The sequence below is a fragment of the Teleopsis dalmanni genome, chromosome 2 (assembly GCF_002237135.1).
Source record: "Teleopsis dalmanni isolate 2A chromosome 2, ASM223713v2, whole genome shotgun sequence".
In the NCBI taxonomy this organism is placed as follows: domain Eukaryota; kingdom Metazoa; phylum Arthropoda; class Insecta; order Diptera; family Diopsidae; genus Teleopsis; species Teleopsis dalmanni.
In genome coordinates, this window is record NC_051847.1 from 53,888,987 (window position 1) to 53,900,104 (window position 11,118).

The window sequence follows — 11,118 nt, forward strand, 5'->3', positions numbered from 1 at the left end:
AAATACTTTTCAATAGAAACAGTACATATCGCCTCTTGAAGCAAAAACGAAACGTTTCTTTTCAACTGATCTTTCCAAATGAACCTCCAGTATTTAGTTGCATCCATAATTGCTTAATAAAAATTTACCATTTTAATGAAACCCTAAATATAGTCAAAAACTAAAATGTAATATTATAAATAATATAATAATTTTAAATATACTTAAGAAATTGTTTAAAGATTGCCAAGACTTTGCGAAAAAAAAACTTAGTAATATTAATGTGAAATGAAATATGTGTTAAATTAAAACTTAGTATTATGTAAATAATATGAAAAAGAATATTTCAACAAATCTTGTAATTAAATGTATTAAATATTGTTTTTAGCTTAACAAAGAAAAAATATAAAAAATAATTAGTACATAGCAAAAAAAAGGATATATGTATTAACAAGAGAGAAAGAGAGAGTAACGGAAGGTATAAATGAATAAGATATAGAAAATTATGTGATTTGGACAGTACGAATTGGAAAATAAAACTGAATGAACTGAAATTAAACTAAAATTATAATTCTGTGGAAAATCAAAACTAAATTTAAAAAAAAGTGTTTAGAATACAAAATATAAATAAAACAATTAAAACAGAAAAAGTGTTTTAGGATATTTTTCGAAATTAAAACTTTGTAACTAAAATTTGGCAAAAGAACTGTATGGACTTAAAAAAATTAAATTTAAAATTATTTTATAAGGTATATAACAAATTCAAACTATAATATTTTTTTTTATGTTTAAATAAAAAAAAACAAATAGTTGATACTATTCATTTAAAAAGTCTTTATAAGAATATACTAAGTATGTGTAGATGAATTTGTTTTATTACAAAAAAAAAAACTAAAAAAAATTTAAATAAAAAAATGCACTTAAAAATCGAAAATAATTAAAGGTGCACCAATTTACACATTCTGTTAGAGAACAAAACAAATATACCACAACATGGCAACAACAGACACCAACAATTCGTTATATTCCGCTTATATCTATGTTTAAAGAACGCTATAAACAACATACATACTGCGAATGGATCTATAACATGTTATGATAATTATGTGTTATGATAATTAGAGAGTTATCACACTAATCTTTTTAATACAGGAAGAAAAAACTGGAATTAAGACTATGTCCAAAGAGTACTACATATACCAACCATACTATCAATGGATTTGTAATACAATTATGTTTAGGAAATGATCACACCAGTCTTCTTAATGTAGGAAGAAAAAACTGGTTTTAAGATTATGTTCAAGGAGTACTATATAAACCATACCATCAATGGTTCTGTAACACAATTATGATTAGGAAATGATTACACCAATCTTCTTAATGCAGGAAGAAAAAACTGGTTTTAAGATTATGTTCAAGGAGTACTATATAAACCATACCATCAATGGATCTGTAACACAATTATGATTAGAAAAATATTCTCATTACCCTTATTAATACTGAAAGAACTTACTCCGGTTAAAACTATATTTATTAGTATGCTATACATAAATGGAATTGTAAAATAATGATAGCTATAAAAATCTTATCACCCGAATTTACAATTAAAAAAAATCGTTTCCTATTACAGTTATTAGAAACATCTGACCAACGAGCTGTTTGCATCGAATAACTATAAACAAAAAATGTATCAATATATTCTGAAAAATATTTTTGAGTTTGTCTAACCATTAGTTTAAAGAGCTAAATATGCGTATTTTATGACACTTATATCAATTTAAGGACTTCCTCATCTATGAATTGTCGAAATCTTTCCTGATGATATTTCGCCCTAATTTCTTTACTTCATTGAAGATAGATTTTTTTTACGTACCTGTGTGTCGCGACTTCATGAAGAAATAAATTTTGCATCTAATATAATAAATAATAAAACTGACTAGAGAATCTAAAAGTTATGAATATATATTCAAGAAGAAATAAGAAACAAAAAGAAAGAGTTTTCACACTTTAAATAATTTATACTTAAACTGACTAGAGATTCTAAGAGCCAACTGACAACAAACAGAAAACTTGATGACTACATATATTCATATATACATATATGCTTATATATGTATGAAAATATATATTATATAAGAATTTATACTATAACTGACTAGAGAACCTAAGATCCAATTGTACACTTAAACAAACTACAAAGTTTCTACTTTATTGCAATATATACTAATAGCTTTTAGGATAATCTCTTCATCGGTTTTCACCGATTTTAACGTTTAAATAAAAATTTAATATATAACTTTTTATATCAAAATTCAATAGAGAACTTGACATTCAACTCCAAGCAAAAAGAGGACTATAGTCTCCACTTATTGTGATATACGAATAGCTTTGAGGATAATCTCTTTACCGGTTTTAACTTTTAAAAAAAATTTCATATAAATCAATTTATATCAAAACTCAATAGAGAACCTGACCTGACAACTCCAAGCAATGAGAAATCTGTAGTCTCTGCTATATTGTGACGTACGAATGTATGAGGATATTTGTTATTCTCTCATTGGCAACAAAACATAAATAAATAGTTTTTACTCACAAAAATTCATTGATGAACCTAAGATCCATTTCGAAGATGTTTGCTTGAGTAAGGCTATAGTCTTTGTTATATTCGAATATAGGAATATATATATATATCGTTGTGTAGTTGTGCCATTCTTTCGTTGTGAAAAAATAAATAAATAATTGAAATTGTAAAAATATTTAATTTTCAATTTATTACGTTTTAACTGTAGTTTATTTTTTTTACAAAAAAAATTGTAATTATTTTTGATTGAAATAAAAGAAAAAACATTTAAACATTTAGTAAAACAAAAAATCTCGAGCAATCTGTGATATTACCAAAAAAGAAAAAACTCTATAGAAACTGAAAAAAAAATTAAATTTTTAAAATACAAAACCGTTTCGAAATAAAATTTTATGGCTTAATAATTAGTTAGTAATTTCAAAATAAATAATTAAATTTAATTTTAATAAGTATTAAGTATTTTTCTTAGTTTATATCATAAGTTGCGAACAAAAATAATTTTTTTTTAAATATTTTGTTATTAATAATATTATTAAAATATAATTGTAAGTAGAAAAAGGAATGTAAACCGATAAATGTTGTGCAATATAAAAATACACAGAATATAAATCCTATAAATCCTAAAAATAATATTAACCAAAATTTTCTTTTTATCTGCAATGAAGAAAAGAACAAAACTCAAATTAAATGTAAGCAAAATAAAAAAAAAATCACTTCAAAAATATTACAATAAATCAGCTCAAATTCTAATAATCTCTGAATTGAACAACCAAATAATAAAAGAAATAAATTAATTGAATTCCTTGAAACATATTTATGATTTTATGAAATAAAAACAAACAAAAAACTAATATAAAAATTAAAAATAAAATTTGTTTATACTTTTATTATTATTATTATAATATAGAAAAAACAGTATCTATAAACAAAATAGATACAGTTTTTGTTAAATCTCAGTAAGGAGGGGAGAGTGGCAATTTGTCATCTGAAATGACAAGTGATCCGAGATACAAATACAACCATTTCCGCAATCAGGTAGACCGTTAATTTCCTTATGCTTTTAGAATTAACTATAAATAAAATGTACTTCGCGAAAATATAAATTCGCTAATAAAACGCTCATCTTAAATAATGCACACAATCGCTAAAATAAGACTCTGATCTGGTAACGTAATGGACCTTAATGGTCTACGCGTGGCCTTTTTGGTCTGTCAGCATAATATAATCTAATCTAAAATGTACTTCACCATACGAAAGATCACTTTATTTTATGCTAATGCCATTAAAATTTTAAGAACGTATGTCTAAAACTATTATACCAGATTAAAGTCATTAAAGCAGTTAATGACGGTATCCATAAATTAACAAAGCGAATTTAAAAATATAGTTCACACCCACATCAGGAATGAAGTATAGCTCGTGAAAATTGATATCTTAAAAAACTGGTACATTCCGCTCTTCGAATAAAAGCCAAAATATCAGCAGTAGAGGACGTCCTAATGTCAGAAGGGTAAAATAATTCTCAACCCAGTGACTTCCTCCTGGCCCAAATCACGACTGGGCTGTGACTGAAAGTCTCGTCTGCATCTAGGCAGAGTCGACAATCTATCTCTTCGGAGAGACTCATTTTGTTAAGGTGATAATGCAGTCTATGGTGGTCTGTTAAATATCCCACCAGCAACATCAACTTTGTTCTACTGAAGAAGAATACCTTACCGTAAGTGTTGGAATGAACTTGCTCTTAAATCTGACGATTACCTGGAATGTCGCATCAGTAGCGTCTTCTTTCGGTTGAAAACTATTTTTTAATCAGAGACCTAGTTGTAGATCAAATTTATTCACAATATGGCTCCGGCCCACAGAGTTGCATGGCAGATCCTTCCAGAAGAATAATGCTTTAATTATTGCTGGACTATCTGAGTAAATACAGATACGAAATCAGTTTTGATTCTAAATTAGGAGTGCCATTTGCCCAGTCCAATTCATCGGAAATGATTGATATCTGCATGAATACGATCCACAAATAGATTTGCAATTTAGTTGAGCATTTACACACATTGTGGTTTCTATTACAATTGTTATAGTCTATACAGTGTAATTGGTCGTTAAGTTACTAATGGATTTAATGAGAGCGTATTGAACGTATATATTGATGATTAACTCTAGTGCATAGATTGGGTAACTTCAGGAAGCTTTTTGACACTGAATAATTTTTTGATCTACTTGGTGTCAGATTTAATTTTACTGTTATTATTGTAGTCTGTATAATGAAATTTCTCCCAAGGACTCTAATCAACTTTGTTAGCGCCACTTAAAATAGTAAATTGAGAAATGATTTTCTTAATAGTTTTGATTAATTTTGCTATTGAATGGAATAGTTGTATAAATATATACTGAAGATAGATAAATAGATAAACAATGTGATGAGAAGTTTATTTATAGTTATATTATATTGGAAATAAAGAATATTACTCTACTACAATTTTGTGCGCTTGGAAGTTATCTTTTATGTCGCAAGGAAGACCCTTGAGAAAGATATTACAGTGCAAAGGTGGTCTTAAACAATACAAATTCGGGGGAAGTTAGTCTTTGTTAGAACACGCCCATCTTATTAATACTATTTAAAAGAATAAGATGACATTTGTGGACAGTCTCTAATAAGCGTGTTTAAAAATTTTTAAAATAACGATAGAGTTTGATATGAGGTCAATGAGCGCATCGAAAGACATAGGTTAGGTTAGGTTCGGAAGGCGTGTGCTGACCGCTGTCAGCACTTCCACTCGGAGGCATATATTGCCCATTGTGATGCCCTCAAAAAAATTTTGCTGCGAAAGGCGAGTTGCTAACCTTTGTAATCCTTGTTAAACCATTTGGTATTGAAAGATATATCTTGGAAAACTATTTATAAGGATGAAGCGAATAAAGATCAAATCAACTAAACCTTCAAACATAACCGTTTAAGCCAAGATAGTTGAAATATTTTAATTAATATATATAGTATAAAAAAGAACCTTGACTGCGAAGAATTTCTGAACAGCAAACTAACGTGGAAATCAATTTTATAAAGAAACGTTAAGTCAATGTAAAAACTGACTGTATGCCAAAAATATTGGTATAAATAAAACAATATTTGTACTATAAACATTATTTATTATTAACAGCTGTAATTTCAAAATGAATGTATTTTATAGAGAGCTCTAGAGTTTTATAGAGTTATCAGTATTTTTTCTAAGATGAAATTTTAACCATACTCGTAAAGTTAAGTGCAATACATTTGATTTGTATTTGATGGTGAAATGAACTACTTATTTAAATAATTCTATTATATAATACTCGTATATATATATTAAGATACATTTAACAGATAATAGTTGATCTTCAGAATAAATTATAGGTTATAGATCCAATAAGGTGAAAGTATTTCTAATTAATTTGTGTTAGATATAGTTTTCATAGCAGCACTAATATGCGAAACGAGAGGTAAATTTTCATCAAGGTCTGGGTGTCGATATCCATCCAGAAAATAACATGTGTCATTATCGGTATTTGGAAACTCTTTCGGCAAACACGTTGGATCGCGTGGTGTTAAGTCAAATGAAAATCCTGGATGTTTAATAAGCCATCTACAAATAAAAATCATGAATAACAATAAAAATAATATTTAGTTAAGTTTCTTTTCTTTCCATAAGAAATGTAAAACTTACTCTTTAGTTGTTGGGCTAACATTAATTTTACAAGCCTCACTTCCAGATTCAAATTTATTAGCAATTGTTACATTGTGTCCAAATAAACAATACCGTGGCATCTTACGACCAACAACACCAGCTAGAACAGTCCCAGTGTGTAAACCAATTCGCATTTTTATTTGCTCACCATCATGTGTAATATGTTTTGAGCAAGCCTCTATCATTTTGAGCGCCATCCATGCAACTTTATGCGCATCATAAATAGAGGCGCGATGTAAACCGCTGGCAACACAGTAAGCATCACCAATGGTTTCTACTTTATAAACATCGAAAAGGTCGCAAAATTCATCGAAATCCTTATAAAGCAATTCCAACATGCTGATAACCATAAAAGGAGTAGCACGTGAGCAAATACTGGTAAAACCAACAATGTCACTAAATAATATTGTAACATCTGGATAAGTCTTGGCATCAATACTGGCACCGAGCCACAAACGTTCGGCGATTTCAGCTGGAAAAATCAAATGCAGTAAACTGACATTCTTCTTTCGCTCCTTAGTAACGGCAGCATTTCCTTCTTCAATCGAACTCTTTAACTTGTCCATACGACGACGTAAACCATCTTGAGCACGAGCTTGCTCCCCAACTAGTATTACTTCGCGAGTTGCATCGTGCAATGGTATGTCAGATATGAAGAGACCATTGCAAGTCAAACCTTCTAAACCATCAAGAAAAGGTGAGCCAATAAACAGAAGAGAATTCGATTCTGGACAATGTACCATTTGACCTTTAATTTCAAGACCCTTTAAAAAAATATTTTTACTTTAAAAATTTTAATGCAATAAATTAAAATTTAATGTACTTCTGCTGGAAATTCCTTAACATTTGGAGGGTTCTTAAGCGCAATTAAAAATGGAGTATAGGTACGTCTGACTATATCACGGAATTTCATGGTTAAGCCTTTTGGACGTTTAAAATCAAAATAAGTAGCAGCTAAACAACCATAGTCTCCCATATATGGTTTGTATAACTTACTAAATCCAGTACCTGATTATAGAAAAACAATGTCAATAGCTGACTGTACCAATTTTTATTATATATGTATTTCGGAATTATCAACACACCTAGTTGCACCAGTTCCAGGTTTTCATTCATTATGAAATGCCAAGGAAATGCTTTACAAAATGTTCCTGAATTCATTGACATATCTGCGGCATTTGACGAGTTATTACGTGGTTCCGCTTTTATTAATTCGTTTGATTTCAATGATTCTCTGCCTGTAGAGAATAGATAGCGATAGCGCCGGGCATCACTTTCAACTGGCTCGATTTTGATATTAACCTGTACATTATAGAGCATTTTTGTAAGTGCTTTGAGAGAGCCCAACAATAACCAAGCGATGACTGGTCGTTCAGAAGTAAATATAAGTTCACCATCGCCAGCACAAACAAATCCAGTGTCGGTCACATCTTCCTAAGAAATATTTGAATTTTTTTATAACTACATCTTTAAGTAATGTAACAAAGAAGGAGTCTATCGTGTCTCGAATGACACTCGGGAAAGTGCGCCGAATGGTTCTCAAGAGTAGTATATTCTATATTAATTTTTAATAAGCTTTTCTCGTGAAAAGCACCACAAAACTATGATGCCCCTGAAACCAGTTATTCTTGCGACACCACAGACAATATTGTTATATATTTACTTTTTATTGTACATACATAAATAGTTATATCTATGTATATCTCATTGATATGTCTTTCTTAAATTGATTTACCTCTTGCAACTTAAGTACATCATACACTCCATCCAAAGAACCAAGAAACTCTTGCAAATCGGTACCGAGACAACGAAATGCACGCTCTATGATGCCTGTACAGCACGATGAGATTAATTCTTCACCGAGTAATACCAATATTTCACTGGCACTAGATTCATCCATTTCAAGTAATATTTCTTGTATGTCTGATAAATAATCATAGTTTGGTATGCTCTTTAGGGTCTCCATATCAATTTTACTATTATTAAAAAATAATTATTTTAAATCTTTATAGGAAATACTTATTTTTATTGCAATACTTACAGCTTCGAAATATTTGGCCAATTTTTTTTATATTTCGATACGAGTGCATTGACAGCAGAGTTGAGATCTTCATTCTGGAAATATTAGAGTTCTATTATATTTCATATTAAATTTCTGATCTTAAAATTACCGAAGGTGCTGTGAGTAGTTGGATTGCCATTTGTAGATGCGTTAACGTTAAAGCATCATCTGGTATATCTTCTTCATCTAGAGTCCAAGTTGGAGTTTCTGTAACGACAGATGCTTGTCGTTGCAAAGAGTCGGCCCGACGAAAAAATGGGCAAGCCATGACTCAATAAAACTCTAAGGAATAAACATAAATTCTAAATTTCGACTAAATAATTAACGCTGATATAAACAACATAGGATACAATTTATGTACATATTATTATTGTGGCACTGTAAAGGAATGCAGAACGAGCATTACTTTACATAACGTCAAGTAAATAGTATCAAAGTACTCAAATCTATTTTTTGGCATTCAATTTCACACTTAAATCACATTGCTATTATATATTTTGAAATCTATTATAATACGTATAATATGGCTTGTTTGATTTTGCATAGAGAAAAGATTATTTGATTTATACAAAGAATATATATTGACAGAATACCAGGGACCAACCAACTGGTTAGCAAAATTTTATCCTACAGTTTTTATATTGAAGATTCACCACATTTTTTATTAGTTAAATCTAATAAAGAGAAAGAAAACTAAATCAAAATCACTAAATCAAATATAAAAAATCTTGATTAAATATCAAAACTCCACATATAGGCTGCGGATACTCTTACAGTATCTATACAGTATCTAAGTATTATAAATATGTGTAAAATATTAACATATTTTGCGTTTTGTCTGAAAGGCAGACGAGCTTGCTGAGGTAAACACTCTGCTCTTTGACATTTACTACTCGGTTATTGGTATCCCACATGCAAAAACCAAGCAGACAATCAAACAAAAATATCTGAATATAGCTAAACAGATAGACATGACCCAAACTAATGAGAAAACTAACTAAGGTTAAGTTAACTAAGTACTAACTTGCTCAGTACTAAGTATCGATGCTGTCGGATCACTAGGGCTTTTGAAGACATTCTATGAGACTGGGACTTCTCTATAATAACTTTTGTCGCGATTGTGGCTCTGCAGAGGAGATGAAAATTGTTATACACCTCATGTGTCAGTGTCCATCATTAGTTATAAAAAGATTCAAAATTTTTAAGGCTTGTTTTTACCAATCTGACAGAGCTTTGATCCTATAAAATTAGGGACTTGGTCAAGTTTATAGACTTCTCAGATTGGTTTGCTTTCACTTGATTGAGAAGTTGTACCTTTCAGCTTTGTTTGTACGTTGACCACTACGATGTTTTCGGAAATGGTTCTGCTCTATGTATGAACAAAGTAAATTTGATATCACAACGAACTATTATTTAAGCTTAAGTGGTGTTTGGGCACAATGCCGCCATTTTGACCTCTTCCATGTTTCTTGTATGTCTGAGTGTTGTACTGTAAAATGTTTCGTTAAATAATTTTTAACAGATCAGTACAAAATATATCTGAACTTCGGCAAAGTCAATATTTTTTCCATTATTGAGAACGTTTATACAGAAGTGTTTTGTGTTTTTAGTGCTGTTAATTAGCATTTTATTGGTTTTCATTATTCATGATATTTTATTTTACTTTTTTGTATTGTTAACTGGTGCTTTAAGTTCTGTCTTCATTAATTATAATTATACAGCTTATTTAATTTGAGCAGTGACTGTCTTAATGAAATAAAAAAAATTACTTCGTAATGGATATGAATTTATTTTATTGAAAAATTCATAAGCAATATGACATCCTTAATTACAATTCGTTTTACAATTAAGTCAATATTGACTTAATTATTTTGATAAATGATGTCCACGATTTTTGTATACTTTTAATTGTGTTTTTCAATTTTCTTACATTTAACTCTTTATTACATAGATTAATTTCAGATATAAATATAGTTTTCCATATATAACAGTGAAAGGTTAAACATTCTTTTGGCCTTACAAGTTGCATATCTGAGAGGTCTTCTTGAGCAGATTTTACGAAGAAATTGGGTTACCTTTTTGTACTTTCCTCTGCCTGATGGTCACTCGAAATAAGAAAAAAGTAAATTGCTCTTAAGCACTGTTCAAGAAATTATGTATGTATTTCACTTATATAAAAATGTTACATAAAAATAATTAATTCGAAATCGATACGGAGCACTTTATGTAATTAATTTTTGTTCACTTAAGTCATCTAACAGAAAAAAGCTAATGAAAAACAAGAATATAATTAAATTTTAATAGCAATCATCAAATTAAATCGAAAATATTCTGGACTGTGGACTGTGGGATACACAATTTTCATATGAAAATCTTTACTGTTTTTGTACCACAAATCTTATTGTTTTTAAGTTAATTAAGTTTTATTTTATTATATATTTCTTAAAATTAATATTAATTTTATATTTTTATTATAACTATTAAAAAAAGTTTTTTAATAACCTTTTTATTGATTGATTTCAATTAGAATGAAAATCTGTCGGAGACACCACACAAATGCACAGAAAAATACTAACTAAAATTTGTATCCTTCGAAAGGATGCACTCAAGCTTTTCCTTTGAAGAGGAAACAAACTTTGACGCACAATCGAACTATCAACAGCTTTTTATTTTATGAAAGCTTTCGTGAGCGTCAATGCTTTTTTTCAAGTAATTTGTATACAAAACAAAAATATACACCGGGTATATATATAAAAAATAAAAAAAATTCA

General features: G+C 29.1%; 1 protein-coding gene across 1 annotated transcript; it reads right to left on the reverse strand.

The window, feature by feature from the left end:
* Nucleotides 1-5,850: 5,850 nt before the first annotated feature.
* Nucleotides 5,851-10,916, reverse strand: LOC119679530 (head-specific guanylate cyclase-like). The gene is made up of 8 exons (XM_038091933.1): nt 10,850-10,916; nt 8,457-8,629; nt 8,327-8,400; nt 8,021-8,261; nt 7,371-7,719; nt 7,109-7,293; nt 6,265-7,049; nt 5,851-6,183 (listed from the first exon to the last, which is right to left on the reverse strand). Exons 2-8 carry the CDS (start codon nt 8,613-8,615, stop codon nt 5,988-5,990), a joined length of 1,989 nt encoding a protein of 662 aa, XP_037947861.1. The 5' UTR covers nt 8,616-8,629; nt 10,850-10,916; the 3' UTR covers nt 5,851-5,987.
* Nucleotides 10,917-11,118: the final 202 nt, after the last annotated feature.

Coding starts and splice junctions, on each gene's coding strand:
- LOC119679530 (XM_038091933.1), bottom strand. CDS start 8,615: ATGGCTTGCCCATTTTTTCGTCGGGCCGACTCTTTGCAACGACAAGCA. Junction 7,294..7,370: donor CCTGGAACTGGTGCAACTAG/GTGTGTTGATAA, acceptor TTCTATAATCAG/GTACTGGATTTAGTAAGTTA. Junction 6,184..6,264: donor GTTAGCCCAACAACTAAAGA/GTAAGTTTTACA, acceptor TTTTATTTGTAG/ATGGCTTATTAAACATCCAG.